The sequence below is a fragment of the Triturus cristatus genome, chromosome 10 (assembly GCF_964204655.1).
Source record: "Triturus cristatus chromosome 10, aTriCri1.1, whole genome shotgun sequence".
Taxonomy (NCBI): Eukaryota; Metazoa; Chordata; class Amphibia; order Caudata; family Salamandridae; genus Triturus; species Triturus cristatus.
In genome coordinates this window covers 429946755-429973631 of record NC_140593.1, presented here as the reverse complement: position 1 = coordinate 429973631, position 26877 = coordinate 429946755, and the positions used below count along the sequence as shown (strand labels likewise).

General features: G+C 43.0%; 1 protein-coding gene across 3 annotated transcripts in view; it reads left to right on the top strand.

Moving 5' to 3' along the window:
- The window catches only part of MPP7 (MAGUK p55 scaffold protein 7), a 915371-nt gene that overhangs the window by 601245 nt on the left and 287249 nt on the right, over positions 1-26877 (top strand). For all 3 annotated transcript variants that reach the window (XM_085631773.1, XM_085631772.1, XM_085631774.1), the window contains exon 10: positions 19108-19189. In XM_085631773.1, the coding sequence (XP_085487899.1) occupies positions 19108-19189 (82 nt within the window). The remainder of the gene's footprint in view (positions 1-19107; positions 19190-26877) is intronic.

Sequence of the window (26877 nt, the reverse complement as noted above, 5' to 3'; positions counted from 1 at the left end):
AACATATTAGATTCCACTCATTCTCCACAAACAGAGTTTGTTATTCAACCCCAAGGATGGCCTCTGGAAGCCTCACTAAAAAACACAGAAAGGCCTACCAGTACAAGACAGGCTGCAAGTGGGACATTTTCTCGTGGAGGGGTCTGTTCCTTTGGAAACTGGTTGACTCCACGCTGCGTTTGCATTTCTTAGGCCTAAGAGAGTCCGAGGCAGTCCAATCTAGTGTCCCCCGTGGTAGCTCTCTGGCAGTTGTTTGGGTCGTTGCCCAGCCTTCTTAAATACCACAGTATCCAGCTATGTGGATGAAGAACGTGGCTGTTGCGGCACTTCAGGTTCCAGCACAGTTTTCATTGATCACCTTAGAAATTCACTGCTTTTTATATGTACTGATCTGTGTTTCTTAACATGTAACGGTGCCTCCTTTACACGTGCACATCTCCCGGTCTTAAAATTCAGACTGCAGATGTGTGTAAAGGCCCCACATTTAGAAAAGAACCCCATTGAAATACTTGGATGCCTAAAAAGAGTGATCATGTAGTCCATAAGAGTTGTAAATCTCAGTAGTTAGATTTGTCTACTTTGCTTGCAAAAGCATTATGCAACACCAGGTAATTTGGCATTTTTATGTCGAAATAGTTGATATTTACTACACTCGTTAAATACTGAAATCCTAGGGTTGGGTATTTACCGAATGCCATAATTACTTACTATTTTTGAAGGCGAAAATGGAGAATCTCATGTGAATTCGGTGTTCATGTGCTAAATTTCACATGAATTCCACAGTTACTGGAGTTTTCCTACACATTTAAACCAGTTAAATTTTGGCAGATTTGGTCTGAAGACATTTTTCAGGGGGAAATTGCAGTGTTTAATCTCTGCATTCTGGTCATTTTCTCCCAACTCGAAATAAGGGCTTCAAGAGGACATTCGCCGTTTATGCTTCTTCATGCTTCTGATTTTGTGGAAAACTCATTGCAAGCATTTCACGTGTCCCAACCATGTAACTCTCGGCTAAAAATGTGTGCAATCTCTGAAAAAGTGTTGTCGTGAGGGAATTGACTCTATTTGAAACCATATCTCGCTTGAATTTTTCACAAACATGAGTAATAGTTTTCGAATGCTAAGTAGTCATTAGTGGAAAGTGCTGTGCCACAATGTAAGGTAAAAGAAAGAACAAAGTACACGGATGCCAAGTTATGTTTTCTTTTAGCCTGTGCAGTGATACTTTAAGCATAAGTACATAGGGCGTAATAACGGTATTTCCTAGAAATCAGCCATGCGTTGGTTGTACATGGTTTATAGTGTATAACATTTCTCCAAAAGGTCAGCAACAAGTGTGTGAGGACATTTGTCGATGGCAGTAATTTTTTAAGCAAGGAAAAACTGTAAGACATGTGCCTTAAACAGTACTACCTTGTTCAAAGGCAGGTACCAGCGTCTACCTTAATTCTTGGCGGGCTTGCGGTGTCGGTCAACACAACATGAGCTTCATTATTGACTTAGTCTTGGCCCCATGGGAATAATTAAAAGGTTTGTCCAAATAGTAGGGTTTTTCTTGGCATTCACAATTTAGCAGTTTTTAGACCAATATTTAAATCAGACACACTTAGTGCGCATATTTTTCTGTAAATCCTGCACGTTCGTCCCGGACATTAAAGGCATGAAACATTAACGCATGTTTGTCATGAGGCAAACCTGTATCCTGTTCCAGTTTGGATAATTCTGAGGGTGAATATTTACTGTAGCAAAACAAAGACTGGATCAGAGATATATATATGTTAAGGAACACAGGCTCAGTGTTGGTGTATTCAGAAGATGTGAGCATGTTCCTAAAGTTACCTGGAGATGTTAAGTCTTTAATCTGAAGAGAACTCTGAGGTTGCTGTAATTAATGAAATAGCATGCACAGTTTATTCAGGTGGTTGCACACTTATTGAAATTTTGAATGAAAGTCAGCGGTCGCAAAGCAAGGTTGCCTTGGACCCCAATGAAAGCATGGGAAAGAAGCCCTCCTTAGTCAGTCTCCGAACCACTTAGCGACCCCAAATGCGTAGGTTCTTGGTTTGGTTTCATTAATGGTTAGTGGTTCTGTTTTTCTTAAGGTCCTTTTTTAGTTTTTAATGTAAGTTTTAGGATTTAGCATGAAAGCATATTTGGCCATTAGAATTGGTGAAAAGCTGGAACAGATTTAGAGGTATGTTGACGGGAAGTTTTGTGGTTTATCCCCAAAGATTACTTCAATTACATATTTTTGAAGTGCGCCATTGCCCAGTGGCATCTTGGCAGTAAACGAGGCAACAGCTGCACAGACAGAACCTGGTATTAAATAGTAGGGGCAAAGAGGAGGATTTTCAGCCTTTTGCAGAAAATTAAGTGATTGGAAGTAAGTTAAAGATCTACAGGTTACCATTCATAGAGGAGATTCTCTTTGGCAACAAGATAGCATGCTTCCTCTGTAAAGTTGGACTTGAGAATTTTCATGATGGCTGAAAGACTAAAGGAAGGAAGTAGCTCGTGGCTGGAAGCCACGTTTTAGATATACTGCGAAGAGCCTCATGAACAAGGGGCACAAAATAAAAATCTTGAAACCTCTTGCAGCCTAATCTTGATTTCTCCGTGACCTTATTGTAATTCTGTTATTTTCCTCCATCAATGTCCTCCCATCCCAATATGAGACTGATTCTTTACCTAGCAATAGTCGTAGAGCTGACAATATACATTCTTACCCTGTTATAGCTGCACACCTCCCTACTTGCCAGCCTATTGATGGCTTTTTTGTCCTTTAGCCCACTCACTTCAGATGAGTTGGTCCTTTAGTTGCCTAGACGACCTATTGATTTGATGACCCTGGTTGGATATGTGCATGTAATGCCAGTGCCTAGTTTAGTGCTTTTGTAAAAGGCTGCGTTTGCCAATAAACAGCCTTGTGGCGATGAAAAGGCTGAACAGTCCTCAACATCCCTAGATTATATTCTCCGTTCAGGAGAAAGCCAGGTTTTCAATCTCAGCCTACTAGCTTAGTGATTTCTCAGGTTTCCAAGGTATGAGAGCAGAACATGCCAGCTGCGTGAACAGAATGCTGTGCCTCCAGTTGTCATTCAGAAGTTCTTATGGAGTGGTTGATGCGGCAGTTGCACAGATCTAAGCAATCGGTAATGAGTGAGCAGCACTACAAACCACAATATCATGGGACTAGAATGTATTATGCAAACAAGAAAACTTAAAGGAAGCAGGAGGCTCTGCAGAGGTCATGTGTCATCAGGATAGGGAATTCCTTGCCAAGATGTCAGTTAGAATAGGTGTTGCTTGAATAGTTACATTGTCTGTTCCTTCTGGAATAAGAGGGGTAAATCCTGTTGGCCCTGCATGGTGATCGAGTTCCAGGGCCTTGATGCACTGCATGGAAAGACTTTTTTTTTTTTTAAACCACTTCTAGACCAACACTCATTTGTTATACTTTTTTTTGATTGAGACTAGAAATTTTTACAGTGCGTATGTTGCTTCAACTACTGGGATCTTAACCCTGCTTTCCGGATACAGTGGTGTGCTCAAATTCACTACTTTGAAGATGGCACAGTAGACAGGCAGAGGTAGTCAGTAGAGTTCTCAAAAGTTAGATTGATCCTATCAAACTTTAATTTCTCAGTTACTTGGGCCATGGGGTTGCGGATACTCTTCAACAGGGATAGATTGTTTTATGGCTGACTGGGAGTTACCGCCATACAAATGTGAGAATTAAAGCCTGCATGCCTGTTATAAAGTTTGAGTCAGATACGTCTTAAGTTTGTAGAGTGGAAAATATTGCTGCTAAGGGCTTTGCTTCTTCATGATGTGGGTTTTGATTCAAATGCAGGTAATGCTGCAAGTTATGGTGATTCATTCAGACGTAGAGGAGCTCATGTGGATGAACAGGAATCTGTTGACTGGTTAGAATAAAACCCCCCTGCATTGCAATTCCATTGAAGAGTGTTAGTGCTTCATAGTCGATGGAAAATGCTGCTAAGAGCCCACAAAGGATGAGTAGTTAGAAGTCACAGTTGTCATTCGCATGGTGCATCTCTTTGACCATTTGAATAATTGAGGCTTCTGAGCTGTGGATTGCCTCTACAGAAGCTTGATGAGCTTGAAGGAGGGCACTGTCCTTGATCTCATCATGTAGCGGTTAATAGCCTTTTGAGGATCTTTCATTTGAAATTGTAGGTGGTGATGGGGTGGTAATTATGAGATCATCTGGGTCCACAGTTGAATTGACAGAGCAGGCATTTTATACCTTTGTCTATGTCCATAGAGGCTGCCGGAGAGTACAAGTTGTCAAGTATAACATTGATAAAGAAGTTATTAAATGACTGGAAATTTTGACCATTTTGCATAGGCTGTCCTTGATGGGGTCTGGAGTGGAGCAGGTAGCTGGTGATGACTACATGAGCGCTCCAATACATGTGTGTCACAGAGTGGAATGCAGTTTTGAAGGTGAAGGAACAGATGGCGTCCATAGTGCAGGCCTTGGTGTGTTTCAGAAGCGTGGCACATTATTGCTCAATGCTGCTCGTCGGTATGGCCAGGAGGGCCGATATCGTGGTTCTGGCTGCTGCGTCTGCTTGAAGCTTTAAACCACAGAGGAACTAGATGGTTGGTGAAGTTGGATAGGTCCAAAATGAGGTGGACTGTGTGGACTGCTCAGAGTGGGAAGTGAAAGCAGAGGTGTTTAATGAAGCTGAATGACCGCTGGTGCTGGGGGCATGCAGGACCACAATGTTCTGTGTAGAACCACTTAGTCCTCCTTTCCTATTTGAGTAATAAAATTGGTGAATGATGTAATCAGGAGACACCAGGGTATTGAAAATATGTGTAGAAATGGGGAGTAACAAGGCTTTGATGAAGAAAGTGGCATTGAGGTTGTGTGCCTTGACGGTATCGGCTGTATCCACTGTTTGTCAAACTGTGGTTCAAGCATTTGGCGAGCATGTCATGCAAGGATTGTCCTGGAGCTTGATATTTAAGAGTGTGAGTGAGGTGCTGGTGCCGCTTGTGTTAGCGGAGTGGTAGGGTGACGGTAGCTGTATATGCCACTATATGAGAAGGTGGGAAGGATACTAAGTGATATGAGAATGATGGGCAACTCAAGGCTTTATCAGATTCCTAATAGAGCGCTGAGTGATGATGTGGGTCTAGGATATAAGTAGCAGGGCATCTTACTATGAGCCCTCGGAAGAGATGTATTTTTCTAGAACTGCAGTTAGCTATGGTCGCCGAGCAAGGACACACTAGAGACATTGTACAAAAAGAGGTGAAGGCGCCAGATGTCAAGAAACTGAACCTCTCGGTGGTTGCCTATCGGTCGTGTGAAGGGCACTTGTTCGACCTCTGGAGAGGATGCCACCGTCTACATGTGACCCTGCGCACTGGCAGAACACCAGTCGTTTACTTGATTGGCTGTTGAATATGTGGAGAGGCCTGGGAAGTTAGATGAGCTCACCTGCGTGCTGTCCCAGGGGAAGAGATGTAAGGGCAAGTTTTTGTGTAGATGCAAAAAGATTTTTTGTTTGGATTATTAATTTCCATAAACGTGTAAATCTATATTTGTTAATTTGCTATTAACATTGAGCTATATACTTCCCTTTTTATGAAAGACCTTTATATTTGCTATCAAAAGAAAAGTGTGTATTGTGAAAGCAGCAGGAAAGAATAGTAAAGTTCTGTCGACAATTGCTTTATATTTTACACATTAGAAGAAAAATGCGTTTTATTGAATTTTAATCCCATTATTAAATTTGCATTTACTTTTTGAGTTTGCCAGAGTATACGGCCAGTACGTAATGGAAAACATTTGGTGGGAACTTTTTGACAAAAACATTCCCTGATAAAATGCAGTTGTTTGCCACAACCTTTCCTGTTCTTACTTGAGCCAAAGCTCCTAAGAAATCCTTTGTTTCTTCTCGCTCGTGTGGCGTTCCTGAGACACACATTGCAAAGTTCCTTGTTGCTTAAACCATTTTTTTGTTGCTTTGGAGGACTGTAATCTTTTTTATCTTATGTGGCTGCTATCTCTCATTTTCACTTGGTCCTGTGCGAAATGATGTACAAGTGGGTTGCCCCACAGTTGGAATAGTCTGGTTTATATCTTTACCAAGCTTCCTCGTCGCTGCAGATATATTTGACTTACACATTGATTTTTTTTTGCTCAAAGATGTTTGTCTGGAAATAAAGCAAGCTCCTAAAACTAGACTATGCCATTCCCCGATTTGGTCACCAGGAATGCTGTGACCAGCTATAAGGACCTTGAAGGCCTGGGACTGATCTTTACAGTGGAAGGTTAGTCTGAAACGAGAGCAGCGTTGTCGCCCATCTGCCTGGTGCTTTAGCCCTTCTGCTTTAGAAGCGAGAAGATTTGCAAGACATTGTTGGGAGTCTCCTTTGAAGACTCTTTGTAATGAGATTGTTTATCTCCGATTACTTTCCCAGAAACAGATGGGCACAAGTTGTCACCATACGTTGTTCAAGATAGTGCAAGTAATGTGCATGGCTTGGTCATTTGGTGGCACAGTCCTCAGAAAATCTAACTCCAAAAAAAGCTCTAATAATCCTAACTGTAAAAAGTTTGGTGATTTCTGTATTCAGCTTGTGATGCCGCGCCTGGGGTTGTGTAATTTAATCGAGTAGCTCTGAATCTGCATCTGCTCTGAGACTGTCCGTTGTAGGAAAGTTAACTTATTGAGAGCCCCTTGTTTGTCTCCCAGAGGACCTCTCATTCTGTGGTGACGTCCGACAGCCCATGCTGCTCCTCAGATGATTTGCCTGATCTCAGCAGTTCTTCACGGTACCCCTTGAACTGTTACAGGGACATTGATACTTCATTTCCCTCTGAGGACCCGCTCATGCTTGAGCGACCTCTGATAGGCACAGAATATCCTTTAGAAACAGCAACCAGCAGAAATGTGTCTTCCGCTGTTTACTTCTGAGTCCTCTATGATATTGAGGGCTGAACATTCATCCTCCTTACTCTAATTTTGTGTTTGTGGACATGCGGCAACTTAGACAATACATGTTTGTAGGACTATGGGCTGTTGTGGTGGACTCAGTGCATTCTATCACAATTTCAATGTATGTGTACATTTCTTGTTGTCTTCACTGTTATCATCGAGGCTGAAATGATGTGAATTTTCTCCACTGCTCTTACGCCTTCAGCCAATTAAGAATGGGATGGTGAGCCTGACCGTTGAGCATAGTTTGAGTGTAGGGCAGATATTTTGATCCATCAGCCTTGCGTTTGTGTCTTTTACACGTGATCAATTGACTGCTCAAGGCACACCTGGTGCTTATCGCTCAATGATTGACTTAGCTCTGTTTGTACTTATTGACTGGTTGAAGGGAGAAGAAATTTGCTAACTTGATGTTAAAATATTGCGTAAACAAATGGTATTTAATATTATTGCTTTGGCAACAATAACTTCAGTGAACCGATGACAAAACAGTCAGGGCTTAACTGAAAATTACTTTTTCTTTAACTCTGCATAATTATTCGCTGGGAGCATGTGGATGAGGACAGAAAACACACGAGTCACTGGTTTAACTTTTTGCGTTTACGAAGTGGGATCCCAGGGCACAGACCTCATATTTGGGACTGGTGATTTTCCAGATATACCCTAAGGAGCAAAGATCCTCCTCCTTCAGAGGTCCGTATCACTCCTTTGTTCACTGCTTCCAGAAAAAACTCTTTATTCAACAGTTCCCAGAATAATGCATCCGTGTCTCTGTTCTGCGGTTCTTGCCCATCACATTGATATATATCCATAAATGTGCATAGTTTGTATTTGTTTCCCATTTCCCACGTAGTTCCATAATTGCTACTTGCTTTGTTGCCTAGTGCAATAACACTGTATTACCTGCTTATTCTCTCCCTGCTTATTGTTCAACCTTTGTAGGTCAGGCTTGGTTTGGTTTAAATAAAACCATACAATAAATAAGAGTAGGTCTTTTTTGGAAAGGGTACTGAGTAGTGCTTAATTTGAGCCGTTGGTTTTCGATGCTTGGTACTGGCACCTAATTCTCAACTCCATTAACAACAGTTGTTTATTAATTCAATAAACATTAAACATGTCTAATTCCCACCACCCAAGCCATTCTCGTAGCTTTGGGGCCTGGGATAGTCTGTATTGTCACACTTGGAAGAGTGTGATGCTTAGTAGTTGCGCTGGTACTGTTATTGGCAGCGCCGGCAGAGGCAATGGGTGGCGCAGGCTGCAGAAGCCTCCTGACGAGGGCCCTGGCACTTGGTATTTTTTTTTATTACAAATTAAGCACTGGTACTGATCTTTATTGACGATTGAACCAACAGGATGTGCCTATGCATTGACTACCTCTTTGCGTTGCTAGTAGGTTATTATCGAAAGGTGAAAGGTATCTTGAATGGGGTTACTCACTGGCAACCACAAGATAAACAAGATCCAGGTTCAGTCTGCAAGCCTTTTTGAAGAACATTGATCTCTGCTTGAGGCATATATATTCGTAACGCAGTGCATCTAGTCGATGTTTTAATTAGTGATCTTGTAAAATATGAATCTGTAGAAGGAACATACATTAAAAAACAATCCTGTGTACATGCTTGACTATAGATCATTGCCCCAGTACTGGACACTATAAATGCCCAAAGAATAGATCTTGGCATTCGATTGAGATCTGTTTGAGGGTAGGACACTGCTTGTTTAAAGTATGATGCACGGAAGGAGAAAATGTGCCCTTAAAATTGTGGAGACCATATTCAAGCCGACCTTTTTTACTTACCTAAAGCATACAATGGTGTGCAGTCATTAAGTTAAAATGTATAGTTTTACTTAGTTTAATTGCTATCATGATCGCTTGAAGAGGCCACATTAATATGGTATTTCTCATTTAACGCAAGTCGAATTATCAAATACTTCATACACAGGTTCACCATAAGTGAGGCCAAGCGTATTTGTACTAGGTGCCTGTTGCGTCTTGGCTCTTTTTTTTTGGGGGGGGGGGGGGGGGGGTGAATTATCTCTCCTCCAAACTGTTCTCTTCTGCTATGCCACTTGGGCCAATCCCCTCTGCTGCTGGTTTCAGGGCATTGCAGGACCGTCACCCACCCGCTCTGTTCATTCATGGCCTCTCCTATGGAGCAGCACGTAGGATCATGTAGAACCTGGTTGGCAGCACTTGAGAGGGATCCCGACCTACCTTCCAGTTCACTACCCAACCCACCTTCCAGTTCACTACGCGACCCATGGGTGCTTAAGGAATTGGAGTGGACCCAGAGGCATTTTTTTCATGAATCTGTAGATTTCCAGGTTAAATTAGGCTGTCGGAGCCTGTTTATTGTAGCATTTGCTAGCACTTTGTGGTAGGTTGTTTCTATTGCTTGGTGTTGATTTTATTTGGCTGAAATATCTCTCCTCCATGTTGACACCTCCTGCAAGAGTGCTTTGGCGTATCCCCAATGCCCCTGGCCTCGATGTATTTCTCAGCCCTCCCCCCGTTCCTCTCCACATTTGTGCACATTTAACACTTTTTCCCTGTGTGCTTATCCCGGTTATAGAGCTGTAAGTTTGGGGTGTGCAAACTTGTGTAATTTACTATAGGGTAATTACGTGAAATTATGCTTGATTATACGAAATGCATCTCTAACTCATTAGGGTAAAAATGTAACTAAAAAAATTATTTTGAGTTAATTTCCGTTTGCTCACATTAAAAACAGAGTTGCTTGTATTTCGATTTTTAGATTTGTGCTAAAAAGTTACCTGAACGGTCTGCCTGGGTAAAGAATCCACCTGAAATGTTTGACTGCCCACAAATGCAACTGATGCTTGTGTTCAAAACACAGCTGTTTGCATTCGGATTTGTAATTATGCCCTCAAAAATAACTAACTTTCCACTCGGCTAAAAAAATCCACCTGAAATGCTGCACATTTTCAAAAATGACCTGAACGGTACATCTTAAGTTAAAAATAATGTCCCCCCAAAAGTACTCAGTGTAGTAAATTTCATTGTACACAATTGTCAAAATTACGCCAATTACTCCTGCGTAATTGACATTTTGCCCAGGCCTACTTTAAGGGCCTCTTCTTGTAGAGTCTTTGCAGTTTGGGTCCAGGAAGGGCCTTTGGTCCACAATCTCTGCCGTTTCACCCAGACCTCTGCCCCTTTTCTCTGTCCACCTTCTCTTCCATCATTCTGTTAATGTAATGCCATCCTCCTAAAGGCGCATCACATACGTGGCATCGCTGCAAATAAACAAATTCCATGTTGGCTACAATAGGAATTCACTGCACTGAGCACTTAAAACAGTGCTTCAGTGGCTTGGACTTCTGTTGCTTCTGGGTGGTCTCCATAGAGACCTTTATCCGGTGGCTTAGCTGTACTTCTAGGCCTTTGGGCTTCTCCTGCTCCTGGGCGGACTCCGGATAAAACCCCATCAGGGGACCGTGTTCCCCGTCTAGACATGCGATTTCTGGATCGCGCTCTTACAGTGAATAATGACCATCTGAAGCCAAAAAGCCGCCTTGAACTCAGAGCAGTGAAGAGTCTGACGCAGCTGCCATCACGTGACCTTGGGGTGTAGGGGCAGCCTGCGAAACAGTCCCCCCCCTCCCCCCCCCCGGTTACCTTCGTATTTCGCTTCATGAGAGACTGCTACACTCGGTGCTGCATAGATTGTAGAACATGGTCTGGCTTACATTACATCAAAACTCAGCACTGATTGGTGACCCTGCAGCTAACACGTTTTCCTATAGCATGCGCTGCAAGATGGGCTAGCTGCTTACCTGAAAAGATGCAGAGTGCTTTGGGGCCTCAACAAGAGGCGGGGAAGCGCTATATGAATACTGCAGTATAATGCAATATGCTTAAAAGGGTTTAAATATGGCTTTGTACAAACCATTTTCATACAAATGAAGAGAAAATGTTTCAAATAAAACAAAATCAGCGAACACATTTCCGTTTCCTGATACACCTTATAATAAAGTATTGTTCTGGAAAAATCCAGTCGGCCTATATGCACAGGTCTCTCTCCTCCAGCTCATGTTCACGTCTTTTGAGTAGCCACATCGTAAACCTGGTCTGCACATGTTTGACATTCACACTAAGGCTTCACAAGGGATGGAAAGTTTACATCACAATTGAGAAAACGTCTTTCCCCTTTAATGTCTACGGCAGAATAGTTCGTGCTGGGAGTCAGGTGGGAGGACGCTTAGAAAGGAAATTTACCCCTTTCCATAACATTTAAAACAGCAAGTTTGCACGTCCGATTTACCAGCCTGGAAAAAATATATAGGGTGAATCGTCAGGGCGTTCTCGGCGTTTGCTCCTTGTTAAATTTGGGCAGGTCAAATAGTTACTTTAAGGAAAATGGCAATATTTTCAACAAGGAAACTATGGAAAACAAACCATATCCCAGATGATCGACAGCTAGGAAGCAGCAAGCGCGCCACAAAGCTAAATAAATCCTAATTTGTGGTAAACGGGAGTGTGTGAGCCACTCGATTTAGCACATTCCAAATTCCTGTCAGGACTCCCCTTCCTCAGTGCGCCTCAAAAGGGCACTCTGCTTTGCAGCAGGTGTAACTTGCTTTTAGAGGGACGGGTCGCTTTCAGTTGCTGCCTGCTTTCAGGCTGCTAGCAGGTGGGCGTCACTAGGCGCTATGACATCGTACTCACTCTTATTTCTGACCCTGTGGGCTGTCGAGCCAATCGCTGCAGCATGCTGTCGAGGCCAATCGCTGCAGCATGCTGTCGAGGCCAATCGCTGCAGCATGCTGTCGAGGCCAATCGCTGCAGCATGCTGTCGAGGCCAATCGCTGCAGCATGCTGTCGAGGCCAATCGCTGCAGCATGCTGTCGAGGCCAATCGCTGCAGCATGCTATCGAGCCAATCGCTGCAGCATGCTGTCCAGCCAATCGCTGCAGCATGCTATCCAGCCACTGCATCCTCCTTCAGGATTCTTCAATGTCTGCGATCTGGAAAAAAGCATGTTAGTTGTTTTTTTTAAACATGGTTCTTTGTTTTAGAAGATGTTGCAATTATAAAACACACCTGGTGAACAGCGAGCACTTTGAGTTGTGCTTGTGGGATTATATAAAAAGTAGTTATGGTTGTGGTGTTTGCTGTTGGATAACATGCCCACACGCAGAGCCTACTATGCAAAAACAAAAGAGCCATTGAAATGTGCTTGTTAAGGTAACTCTGACCCTTTCAAGGACTGCTAATGGCCTCACATTACATAACCCTAGAAATGAATGACGTCACTCAAGCTAGTTTCTGGCATCGGGCTGCCTGTATCCAGACTTGGCTAGGTATAGTGAATGGCCTACTCGGTGGGCTCTAGGCTTAGCTGGAGGTCACCAATGAAGCTCATGGTCAGCGGACCCAGCCCGCACGTTGCTGGCCATTTCTGAAGGCCATAGCACACTTTTTTTGGGGCAGGCGGTGTTGAATGCTATGGCTGCCCCATTGGGGTCAGAATGCCACTATTGGTTAAAGACCACAGCCTGCATCCATAGCATGCCAAATAGTGTCCAGAGCTCTCGAAGCATGATGGACGGCTGTGCCCAGCAGGCTCTATGATAAGAAAGCTTTGCAAATAGGGCTGCACTTTGGACCCAGATCACCTCTTGAAACGTTGGTCAGAACAGCCCCACATTGCAACAAGTGAACATTGCAATCGAGCCCAGCCAAATAAATAGAGGGCATGTGGGGCTCCATAAACCTAATTAGAGGAAAATAGGACATTTTTCAACACGTCTCAAGTTGTGCTGTCAGAACACCATACGAATTGGAGTACAGCTCAGTGTTAAATGACGTCAACATTCCAGGCGTCATCAATGACCTAAACCAAGGGCAGAAAGGCGCACGCAGAAGAAAACATAGAATGTAAGATGCAATAATTAATGTAACACACCATGCATAGTGTAAACATAGCAACAATGCATGATGTAAACACAACACTCGGGACCACGGATCAGCATGATCTTCAGTGAAAGGCGAATAAACGAGGCGCATCCATCAGCATTCTGAATAATGCAAGAAAGAATCCGACTGAGTGCAGTGACGGAACCAGACACTGTGCAGAAGGTCTGGGGTAATTCTACCACTCAAAGATTTGGACATGGGGCAAACTGTTTTTTTTTTTTTTTACAGCGGTTTATCAAGCACAGTCACTACAACGTATTACATTTCACGTGTAGCTCTAAAGGTGGAGCTAAGCATATATTCCTCTAAGCTGCACATAAAGCACCATATTCATAGACATTTCCCAAATGCCCCTGTATGTAAAGCACCACTGCCAAGCCCGGTGATCATCGTATGGAAAGCCTCCTAGCCAGACGAGCCTTCACGGTGCACCAGTATGTAAAGCACCATATACACGCCAGTTTTTCAGTGTCTCAATATGTGTAATACATTAGGAAGGCCAGAGTCTACAATGCTTCGCTATTAGGAGCAGCATAATCAGGCAAGCATGTAAAGCATTGTACCCAGGACGTGTGTGTATGTGTATATATATATATTTTCACTTAAAAAACCATAGGTTTCACACATGTTATAGTTAGGTGGATATTTCACTCGTAAAAAACCAATGAAATTCCCCCGTTATAGTTAGTTCAGATAACTATAACTCACGCGCCCGCAGTCCACTGCTGATGATGTCACATATTACATCACTCATGACATGGTCAGTGGCATCACGGATGACATTACGGATGACATCATCCTTGTGATAGAGTGGCGGCCGTGCGAGTTATAGTTATCTGAACTAACTATAACGGGGGAAGTTCATTGGTTTTTTACGAGTGAAATATCCACCTAACTATAAGATGTGTGAAACCTATGGTTTTTTAAGTGAATTTGCAAGGTTTTTTAAATGCTAATTCCTAACTATAACGTGTGTGAAACCTATGTTTTTTTCAGTGAATTTGTACGGTTTTTTAAATGCTAAGTTATGTATGTATTATTATTTTTTTTATATATTTATTTTACAATAAACTACGTATTTTTTGGGGGGGTTTTCATCGTGCGCGCACGGTGCGCGTACCCCGCGATTTAAAAAAAAAAAAAAGTAAAATTTTTTTTCTGCCTTCGGGGTCCTTCAGGGACCCCCTGACAAAGGCTAGGGGGTCAGGAACTCTCTACCCTGCCCCCTTTTCACGTTCACCACCTTCCTTTTTCACTCTCGCACTGAAAACAAACAAAATGGCGGCCGACACTTCCTGATTTCGACCGATTCGAACGTTGACTAACATGTAACCACCAATCAGAATTACGCTCGCGCACGTTAGGGTGCTCGCACGGTGCGCGCACGGTGCGCGGCTATAGATATGTATGTGCTTTTAACTGCCATTTTCTCAGGAACTACTGAACAGATTGACTCCATATATGCAAAAGGCACATCCCTGAGCTGAGGACTACCTCTCTGCCAAATTTCAAGTAATTCTGTTCAGCTATTCGGGCTGTACCTTGGACTCAAGGTCCCTATGGAAAATTGCATGGTTAAAACGCGTTTTGGGACCCCCTTTTTTCTCAGCCCCCGCTTGACGAATCCCCCCGAGACTTTCAGGGTAGGAGCGGAGCGGAGCGGAGCGCCCACCTATTTTGAAATTTTCACGAGGATTCGTCAACCGGCGCCAAAGTTATTCCAAATAGAAGGTTGCGGATTTCCTATGGAAACATGGTCCTAACTATAACTATCTACTGGCGACCGCCAGTAGATAATATATCTCAGTAGAAAGTCCAGTATTGCCAATTATGAAAGCAGTGTATACCACCTATTCACAGTTTTCCAGTACCAACCCAAGGCCAGTATTCATTCTTCCCTTGTAAGTAAAGTACTATCACCAGACTAGTATCCCTAATACTCATAGGTCGCAATTACTGCCCACAGGAATCTGTAATACCTCAGCATTTAAATCGGCATTCATGGGCTAAATTCCTAATGTACAAGTATGTAAGCACCAATACTGGGCATGTTTCGACAATACTCCAGTATGCAAAACACTACCAGAAGAGTACACTTAGACCTCCCAACTTCTAAGAATATTTCACTGTTTGATGAGGAGGCGGAGCCTTGGATGAGGTGCGGCTTTGCATTGAGCACTGCCTTAGAGATGCTTCTAAACAACATCAAAAATGGTAACACTTCTGAGGCTGCCGCTGATCTGGGAATGTTTAAAAACCCATAATGGACAACACTGCAACAAGCTGCAAAACACAACCTGGTAACCACTCTGTACGGGGGTATCATGCTGTCCTTGTGTTCCACCATGTGATAGCAGATCTTCACTGTGTGATCCTGTGAAGCAAGCCAATATTGTGTTACACATTTGCACCATGTGAATTTGTAGGTCTGCAGATTCCATAATGCTCCAGTGTGTAAAGCAACTAGGCAGTGCAACCAGAACCATCACTAGGGCTAACCCTAGGGGCCATGTGAAACCAGTTTTGCTCCAGTTGCACTGCCTGACCAACCAAGCGTTATATATTCTCTGACCTGTACGTAAAGGAATAAAGACAAAAGGCTCTGTCTATGTGTGTAATAAGCTACTGAGATATTGTCCTATCAGGACTCTTATATACACTGCTGCTCTTTAATAGCTGCTAGACAAACAGTTCTTAACCTACTGTCCGAAGCACTTATCAGTGGTCCTCTATTCTTATTGTTCATCAAGTAATTTTTAAAAGAGAATAGCTTTTGTGCTACACACACCCTTAATTCGCATATTTGAAGGTGCTCTCATTTGTTTATAGTGAAGAGAAAGGAAGCTTGGTGAAATAAAATATGTGCCTTGTAAAACAGGGAAGCTGGGATTGATACCAGGTTTTTCTGATTTCACATCATGCAATTGAACCACTAGATGGGTGGTATTTTGCCCTTTTTTTGTTTTACGTCAAAAGTGAGTACTTTGTTTTTATTAAATCTTTGTGCACGCGGTTAGGCTGCAGAAACCACATGAATGCTCAGCTGGTTTGGAGCTTGAGGGTCTGCGACTGAGAGGGACTCGACCTGAGCGAGAGCTAGGCCATGACTCAAACCTGGCTCCAGTCATTGGGTCACCCACCTCCAGAATCAACTGATGATCCCTGTACAGAGGCAAGATTCCATTTATGACATTGCTCATAATTTGGTTTATGAATTGACAAATCTCATGAATCCGGTGGTATCAAAAGCTATCTGTTTTGGTATCTACTGTAGAACTGAAACTTTACTGGGTTTAGCACTCAATTGTTGAAATTTGAGAGATAATTTTATATTACTACGCTGGGTTGCGGCGACTGTCAAAGGTAGCCACAGTGCCGTGCTGTTGGGTCCTTTTCAGAAATAATCTATCATATTGTGCTTAAAGACCTCTGGATGTGGACACCTCATTGTGCCAATAACTGTAATGGTATAGTTCAAATGTGTTTCCGTAATACATCAGTGTTGTATATGAGTTGACAAACTAACATTGCATTTTGATTAGAACTAGAAAAGTAAGCATAGCTATCTTACAGTATGGTTCTCGATGGCCTGGATGTCACTGAAAGCATAGCAAGGCTTTGAGCATGGACATCATCAGGAGTCGCAGCTGCGACCCCTGCCTTGTCCCTTGCGACCCCCCCGTCACTGCCTTTGTGACCCCTGGTCTCAGAGGTGGCAAAATCAGGTACAGCACAGGGGCAGCTCATCCTTACGGACGTCGGTTGGGGCCCCACTTTCCTTGTTTTCTGTCAGTTTTATTACACTAATAGTGAATAATATGTTTAATATATTATTCACTATTAGTGTAATAAAGAATTGATTACATTTAGCTGGAATATGGCCCTCACTGGCAGCTGAGGTAATTAAAAATATACTTTTAAATGTATGGTGTGTACGTGCTTGAGGGTGTGAGTGTGTTTGTGAGAGACAGTTTGTGTATGTGTGAATCTTGTAAGTGTGTGTATGTGTAAGCAGGTGTGTTAGTAAAGGTCAAATGGCGTGAGATGTCACCCTCACTACGCCTGCCATTTTGGCGAATTGATGTTCATGGCCTCTAAGCACATATGTTTTTAAAGTTTACACATGGTGGTCTGATTTTCATATTCTTTTTAGGTCTCGCCTGACCCAGCGCATGCGGTTGTCTGGTGAGACTTTTTATGAGGGCTTAAAAATGTGCTGCCATGGCCAGCCTAGAGCTACAGTGCATGTGCGCGGGCGTGCGCTTACGAGCAGAGGCTTTCCTCCTCATGCTCATTAAGCGCATCGCTCGCCGCGCTTGATCGCGAATGCGATCACTTTTGCAGCCGCGCGTTTACGATCGCGCGGCCAGTGCTTGTTCTTTTTTGCATCTTTTATATAGCGCAAACTCGACCCGAAGGTATTGAAGCACTGTACATTTATGTATGACGGCCATCTTGGGATGGGATCTTTAAGTTTCAAAAGAAACAGTCATTATATCATGCATATTTTGATATCTGTTATAACCTAAGAAACTTAGGATCAGCGGCCATGTCACGCGAGGGAGATCGCAGACGACCATTTCTAACAGAATGAGTGTGACACCTGAAATTATCTTTTTGCAGTCATTGTGGAAAGCGACAATACTATAAAAAGTTGACATCCGTTTTGGAAGTGAATACCTTTTGCTCCGGGTCCAAATTTGGTAGTCGTTTGAAGTAAAAATGTGTGTATTTTCACACGTTACTCATTCATCGCTCCCATCCGTGCTGGACAAGCACAAACAGTGCTACGAGGCTGTGTAACTGTTGGATCACAAACTTCGCTTGAACTTGGTATCTGTCTGCAGCCACAGAGCAGAAACAGAACTGTCAACTTTCGCAGGTTCTTCTTTGACTTAATTAGCCATTTTAATGTGCACTTCTATGATATAAGCACATATCAACCCCCCCCCCGTTTTGCGCCTACCGTTCCCTTTTCAATCAATTGTTCAAAAACGGCTTCAAGGATCGAAAACAGTCCTAGAAAGTTAAATGCAAACAAAACAAGCATTGGCATAGCCAATAGGTCTCGCCTTTGGGACCTTATAAGTGTTTAGCCACGCAACAGTTGATGTTGTTGCACCAAGGATATTGTGCTGGATAACTAAACACTTATAAGGTCCCAAAGGCGAGACCTATTGGCTATGCGAATACTTGTTTGTATATGTGTCTGTTTCAAATGAGGTCCATGCTGTTAATTGTTCACTGGATTCATTATTATTCGTGTAAGGCCTATTCCTTTTCTAGCACAAAGGCGTTAGTGTCTTCTGAATATGATGTACAACAACAAAACCTTAAAGAGTTTTTTAAAAGAGGTTTGTGTGGATGGTGCCAAGGGCTTGGAGAATTATTTTCCTTTTTTTAAATTTTATAGCTCAAGCTGATTTAACTGTTCTATTTGAACATTTTTGCCCATATGCTCTTAAATTCTCCTAGGAGCATATGGATGAGCTGCAAGCGAGGCCGGCTAACTAGTGGCGGCCAGCACAGCTCGCAGGTGGGTGCGGGAGCTCGCGGGTGGGCGTGGCAGGTGGGTGCAGTTACGGGAGGGAGTGCGCATAACAAAAATAAAAAATTTGCCGCCTGGTCATGCGCCTTTGCTCTTCTGCCTGATTTCAGGAACAGGAAGCAGGCAGCCAGGTTCCCTCCCCAAAGCTAATCAGAACGCTGCAATTCAGCGTTGTTATTGGTCTGTGCATCCTGACACGGCTCTCAGCCTGGGGCTGGAGGGGTTGGCTTGTTCTCCATCCAGTCTGTAATGCAGCCTGCATGTAGAACTGGGAAAGTGCGCATGACCTGTTTAGGTGGCCAGAGAGGGTCAACCAAACAGTCATTGCGCACATAGTAGTGGGCAAACAACTCCTCCCCTGCCCACTCCAAAAGCAGAGCAGCCCCGCCCACCTGCCCGCCTACAAAGCAGCACAAACATAAAATGATAACTGATAGTTATTATCATTTTATGTTTTTGCTTTTGGTACTGCTTGAAAGAAGTAGGGCGACTCTCCTCCGCCATAGTGGAGGAGCCGACGCCGCCACTGCAGCTGATGTCCAGATCAATGTATATTTATTGTAAACCCTATGATGCTTGTTTTTTAAGATAATGATTGCATATGATCCACAACGTCAATATGTTTTTTGTTTCAGGGTGCTACAATAAAAAAAGACGAGCATACAGGCGCTATTGTGGTGGCAAGAATAATGCGAGGAGGGGCTGCGGATCGAAGTGGTGAGTCTATCATTTTGCAGCATTTCTCATGCACAACATAAGCGTACAGAATCGGGAACAGTCAATAGTTTGGCTTTAGTCTTTTACATAAGAGCAACACATGTATGGAATGTGTATAGACCATGGAAACTACAGATAGCCGTTTTAATACATTTCGTTAGATGTACAGTTAGTTGTCAGCGTGCACAGTCCAACAGATATCCAAGGAACAGTGCACCCGGGCCAGCAGTCATACATAACCCTGTGCAGCAGGAGGCACTGGTTGATGTCCATACGTGAGGTACAGGAGGAAATACAGTAGGGAAATGACCTGCAAAAAGATATGTGGATATGGTGCTCAAAAGAGACCGCTGTGCCAAATGTCCTGGTCAAATCTAATTTTTTCTGGAAAAGCAATACCCATTCTTCTCCCCAGTTATTTTATTTGCTCAGAAATAGGTTTGATCCAAACACAAATCTCTTTTTATGCTGAGAGTAGTGTTTGGTGCAAGGCCCTCATTTTATTTGAGTCCTTCGTTGTAGTGCATTGTTTGTGCTACCCATTTTTGCTGTCTTCCTACTCATGGGCGCTCTCTACTTCGAGCGGTACAGTGGAGCAAACTGAGTGGATGATGTTTTTCTGTGAGCTGACCCACTTACAGTTCCAGTGTGGAGGATCCCTCTGACTGCCAAAAAGCGAGAGCATTTTAGGTGCTTATGTTGCCCTGAAGGATTAATAGACGTATTACTTACAAATGTTTGAATGACACTCTTCATATAAGGAGTCAACATGTGCTGACTTTAGGAAAGTGGATTATTTTGCATTGAGGCTGGTTTAGGCTTCAATGTGCAATACTCTCACAATGCCCCAAAAATAGGCCCTTTGGATTCACACTAATAAATCCCTAGCTCAGTCCTGGTCGGGTGGCACAGAGCAGCAAGGCTTTACTAGAGGAACACATGCTAAGCATTTCAGAGTACCAACATGAACAATAAGTAATTGACGTGACTCGAAAGAAACCCATCACCAATTTATAAAAATAACGCGGATTTATATATAAATTTAGATACCAAAACACAGGCAATCAGATAAGTATAACCTGAGTTATGGATTTTAGAAGGCAAAATAAATCAGTTCAAATCAATACTGCAATGCTTTAACATTGCAGTCAATGGTAAAAAATAACAAGTGACGCTCGGTCACTTGCAGGTCAAGTTGCGTGGATCCCACTGGGTCCAGGCCACAACAGTCGGCTGAATTTTACCTGGCTCATAGTGCCTGGGTCCAGAGGTGCTCTGGCTGTTCCTGGGGCTAAAGTGAGAGCCGCGGAGGAGCTGGTTTTACCACTTAGACGGTGCTGGCGAGGAAACAGATGCTAAAAGCAGACAACAGGCCTCCTGAAGTGGTCGGTTAAAGGTGCTGAGTAGTTCCCTCATGTTGTAGTGTTGATAGAAGGTAGTGGTTACCCAACTGGCCACCAAAATGCCTTGGCAGCGGTAAGGTCAGCGAGAAGTTGTTTTGACATCCGGAGGAAAGCTGTAGCCACCTGAAACTTACTGGAGGTCAAGACTACATTTCCCACAATGCACTGGACCATCTACACTTGGGCGATTCCCTCGGAGGGCCTGATGGCCAGTGATTCTTTGGTTCTGGGAGCATGGTTTTACCTGTGGACTGCAGGGGACTAGTGTCTCTACTCTAAGGAAGTCTGGAGTTGCCTCTGGCTCTTAAATGAGTCCCTCTGTCTGGGGAAAACGTTTTTTAGTTTGGGATAAGTCACAGTTGTGTTGGTGAAGGGTGGTTGCCACAGATGCAGAGTAACGCGCCTTTGTTTTGTGCAGGTCCTGTTGTCGCAGACTGGTGTCTTCTTCGTCCTCTGTTGCAATTTGAATCAGAACTGATGTTCTAGTGCCAAGGGTTCCTCTTCAATCCTAGATTTAGGGGTGTGGGTTCAAGTAACCAATGGGCTACTCTACCCAGCTGCTAATCTGCCCCAGAGGTGACCACGTCCAGGGTGTGGGCCACCTTTGCTACCCAGAGCCCTCTATTCTGCCAAGGTGTTGGGACCTCGTCTGTATAAGTGACTTTTACTTCAATGTGTGCCCCTGAGGCTCTTTATGTGGTGCATCTGGGGGCCAATACCATTTACTCCAATAGCACAGTTGGCAATCTTTTTAGAAATTGGAATTCCTGGAAAAGACTGGTAGGAGAGCCCGAAAGATGACCTGCTTTCTTTAAAAAAATAAAAGTGGCAATACACAGATTCCGAGTGACATAGCGGTCAGTGATGTGTATACTGTCATGTATTATGCCTGCCCATGCTTTGAGAAGCTTGCTGCAGCTCCTTTAGATGAGGCTTATGCTTCAAGAATGCTCCCAATAAATATGTGCAAGTTACTTTCCTTCGGAGAAGCTATCCCCCTTGATCTCACCCGTTCTCTAGTCCTTTGCGCTCTTGACAATTTCTTTGATTCTGAAAATCTCTGAAACAGAGACGAAAAAGTGGAATAATCTGAAAATCTGGATAAAAAAATGTGGGAATGGGTCTCAAAAAATAGTTTTTTCGTCTGCTGTAGACTGTGAATTTTGTTGTTTGCTTAATTCATCTAATTATCCATGTAACCTTTTTGTGACCGCTATATTAGCAGTGCATACATTTTTCTTATCCCATCGTTGGAAGATGATACGAGATGTTGAGAGTTAGATTTTTTTGGCTAAACACATTGCTCAGTAAAATTTTCAGCAAATAGTGGTCTCTTGTGGCTACCTGTTTCTCACTTGCACAAACACAATAGACCCTAGTTTATTTATAGTATTGCTATCCCATTTCTGCTACAAATTATGATTTATTTTTATGCCTTAAATTATCTTTGCCTTCACCACCTTCATTAATACACTGTTTTATTTGATCCACCATTCTATTCTGTAAGAATTTACCCTTCCTTTATGTTTGCCTTTTACTTATTAAGCCTTATGTCATAGAGGTTATTCTAGATCCCTTTACTTATTTGATAACATTTTAGCAGGCATTATGCATGTCTTTAATTAAGTGTGTGAATGATAGTGCTGCGTTCCTCTTACTCTACCACGTGAGGTAATGTTTTGTCATTATGTCATGGCTATACAGAGTTTATACTGCACATCCGTCACTATTTGGTAGGTATTTCGCTAAATTTAATCAGGAAATACAATAGTTAAAAAAACAATACAGTGCGTTCGTATTGACAAAATAATAGCTACTTCATATACCGGGCCGTAGCCCTAATACTTTGCAGCACTGCACCCTACGTACCATGAAACAATATCAGTAGCAATCGATCTCGCATTGCTAATTGAACTTGTCTAATTGTTTTGAATCTACATTTTTTATTTAATATCAGTGGCCCTACTCTCAAACTCACCATCAATGTATACAATATCCTGTTTTAAAGAGCAATTAGAACTATTTCAAATTATTGCCATCCTCATAGGCTACAACTCGCCCTCAGTGTATCAGGATGCATAGTAAGTAATTTATAGGCATCGGTCAATAACTCACAAAATGACCGTCTTATCCCCATATTGGTTATCTAAAAAATATGTATCAATGTCTACCAGCTCTAGTAACGTTTACAAAACCATTATATGAAATCAACAATTTATTGCCAAAGGGCTTGACCGTGTATTGGATCTACGCACCAGGAGAGCTTATCCTTGTAATTGTGGTGCACGGATAGCTCAACAGCCGAATCTATTCACAACTGGTCATTATATCCCACTGTTGATTTGTACTCCTTTAAAAGAGGCCCACCAAACATAAGAGGGGCATTTTGCCTACTCGATCCTACAAGACCTTTTGGATTGAGACAATTCAGAGACATAACTCCTAATAGGTTTTGTTCTGGGAGTTTTTCAAAAGGTGAAGTATCTGTAGTTAGTCTCTATCAGAAGAGCAAATTGCTTTCCTTTGGTAATTCTCTTTTTGGATAGACCCTAACCGAAGAATCCCCACCAACCCTCCCATCTTCACCATTTTGTGAATTGGATTCTGCCCTTTATTAATGTCCCAAGTCTAGGAATTTGCACACTCGTCTTAGCAAATTTGCTGTGGTGCCTATATGGCCCCCCATGTCATTTCCAGTGCAGAAAAGCAACAGTGCGGAGCCGCAAGTCGCCACCTATCGGCACGCAAAGGTACTGCTGAAAAAGTTTCCAGATCTGGTCTGAGGCCTGGGTAACATTCACAAGGTGAGGAATCTGAAGTTAGTCCCTACCTGAAAGACTTTTACAGTAAGTAACATGTTCATCTCTACACAATTTTCCCCTTTTCTCATGGGTTCAGCAGTGTTTCAGATCTTCTGTCTTCCAATCAGGTGATCTGTAATACTGCTTGTGAAGCCTTTCAGTACCACATTAGCAAAACTTTAATTTTGTGTTAACCAACCCTTTTTATCATCTGCAGATTGACTCCAGACTAGGGGCCATATGTAGGTAGCCTAATACCGGTCGGTAACGGCCGATTTTCGGTAAAAATCCCGTTACCGACCGGTATTCAGGCTTTTGGTATGTAGGGGGGACATTTTAGGATTCAGTAATTTACCGAATCGGTAAAATTACCGAATCGGTAATTTTACCGATTCGGTAAATACCGAATCCTGAAAAGAGATGTAAGGGGAGTGTGTGGGTGTTGTGTGGATTCGTTATTTACCACCAACTAAAAGTTGGTGGTAAATGACAAATGGCTTAGAAAATGCATTTTTTGGCACTTAGAAGTGTGCAATGTGGCAGACATACATGCCCTTAGGGCATGTATGTGTGCCACATGTGTACACATGCAGGAATCAGGGGTGCAACAGGGTGTCACTGTGACACCCTGCCACCCTTGATTGTGCTCCCCCCATTACCGAATCGGTATTTACCGATTCGGTAATGGTAACTGGCTTCCCATTGATTCCTATGGGCCTCCTGCCCATAGGAATCAATGGGAAGCCAGTTACCATTACCGAATCGGTAAATACCGATTCTAAATTACCGACCAATTCCGATTCGGTAATTTTTACCGACTGATTACCTACATAGCATTTACCACTTCATAAATACCGAATCGGTAAAATTCGGTATTTATGAAGTGGTAAATGTTAGGCTACCTACATAAGGCCCTAGGTCTTTTTGTGCTGCAGCATGAAATCACTCATGAAGTCTGAAAATATTCTCAATTACGTTTTTTATAAATCCCAGATAGTTGGCAGGGGTTTCATTGCTTTTTTGGGAATAAAAATACTTTCTGCATCACGTCGGCTGCTGTTAGACCAGGCTTTTGTTGGCGTTGTCTCCCCTAACCTTTTTGGCAATCAACCTCCTGTTTGGACCATGTTTTGCTAGCCTTAGGGCTGAAGTGCATTTGGCACTGCCGTGCAGTGTCAAATCGCTATACTCATCATATACTTACTGTGGAGCGGTGTATATATGATGGGCTGATTCGATTCTGTAAGTCCCTTGTCATGGGGTAAGACCTATAATAGTGGCATGTATCTCGAATGCACCTCCATGGCCCTGCCGCACTGGTTACACCATCCACAGAGGTAGCTCATTGATTGGGCCACAGGAATGCCCTGGTGGGGCCTGTGTGCACGGATTATTATTATTCGAGTTGGCATGTATGAAGATCGTGCCAGGTCCTGCGTCTCTTCTGCTATATCGGAGTTCTCCCTAGTGATAGGGTGCAGTGTTGGGAAGAAGTTGGGCGTTTGCCTGAGTACGCCACATGCAAGGGTCGTGAAGGGCACTGATTTGGTGTGTTTAGTACAACAGGGCCTTCTTCTCGCATTGGATTAGCATAAAGGGATGTAGGGAAAGGCTGTCTAGCATTATTTCCTACGTGCAGAATAGTAATAGTATGGTGTTTGGTATCAGAGTTCTTAATGGTGAATGCTCTCTGGGAGTGGGTTTGACATTACGTTGAAGGAAATGTCACTTTGGGAAAGTGGGCATTTCGATGTGCATGGCTGTGTGTGCCTGGTGGCCTGTCTCCTAATTCACACTTGAGTGCTAGGGGGATAACCACAACTGTGCCTTCCTGGTAGAGGGCCATAAACTAGGGGTTCATGCGATACAGCGGACCTCTGTGTGGGAGTGGCATTGGCACCTGCATTCCAAGAGGCAGGGTCTTGGCCCCTTTAAAGATTGTTATCAAACCTCCCAGGGTAGGAGAGGGCCTGTACATTTTAAAGGTGGGCTTTTGAACTGATCGTATCTTCAAAGGCCATGGTGGATATAACTACTGGGTCTTGTGCCTCCGAAAGTTGAGACACTTAGTTTTGGAGCCATACTACACTTCTTCAATACTGGGACATTGACACGAAGACTCATTAGGGCAGTAGCGACAGTAACTGGTCTATCTGCAGACTTGTGGTGGCTTGGTGCATGTCGTGCTCCAGGAAATAGACTACCACTTGGTGGTTTTTGCCTGGATGTTGCTGGCCTGCGCCTAGTACCAACTGTTGTGGCCTGGGTCTTGAATTACTCTCCAAGAGCCGGTGAGCTGGCCTCCTGTCCATGAGATCCCAGGTCCACAAAGGATCTCACTGCATAAGGACTGCATTGGGTGCAGCGGAGACAGGTGGAAGGGATCGTGGTTGGTACAAGGACCATCCTGACATACCACATCATCTCGCTGTGTAAGAAGTGTGTGTGTGCAAGATCAGCAGCCATCTGAGGTGCCGGGACATGAGGAGTGCAGGGAAAACTATATAATTGAACCACCATTGTCTTTCCTATATCTATTTTATAGTCTAGTACAATGCTTCCCAAACTTTTTAGACCCACATCCCAATTTTTAGAATAACACATTTTTGCAATCCACCTAGCTTTATTGGACATGAGACGGATGATTTTTTTAATATAACGAAGGCATTGTGTGGTAGCGCACTCATGTACAGGCACCACATTTTCCACTGAAATTTCCACTAAATTTGTACAGACAGGCAGTTTTACTGATAAAACTATATTGCACACAACTGATAATGTATGGAAATCGGTTTCAGTGAATGCTCAGCGTTTGTGCATCGCCAAGTAAAGTGTCTTGATGTGTTTTGATCCTATTAAAATTTTACACCACACTTTCTGAATTATAAAAAATGTGATTCATTTTTGCTTTCCTAACTGCTGAATCTTTACAGTTCATTTACAGGTATTTACATTTTGTTGTGTGTGGCAATATCAATGACCTACTACAGCCTTTATTTTCACACACACTGTACCTCAGCAAGATTGTCACCTAATTCACCTTACTGTTCTTTCTCTGACTGGAAAGTCAGAGTAGTTTGTGAACGCCAATCCCCATGTTAGAAAATAGGCATCAATTTGTCAGAAGATGTAGCCTAACATTTGACCTGTGTCTTTGAAGCGCAGAAAATCTATGACTCACCATTGTGACGCAACCCACAGTTTGGTAAACACTGGTCTCGTATGTGCAGCATATGGGCCATAGCTTTGTCTTCTTGCACTTTTATTGATTAAATCAAACTTTCTTTTATACTAGCAGCCTCTTCTATTTGCTTTTGCTACTCACCTACCGTGCTTGTCCATCCGCATATGCTGTGAATAATGAATTAGTCTACTTTTTTTCTACTAATTAGACAATTCCCTTGCCATACTTCAGTGTAGCTTGTCTAATTTTTTACCATTTATTGGCAAGAGTGATTTCCTCAGTCTAATCCCTGGATCTCTT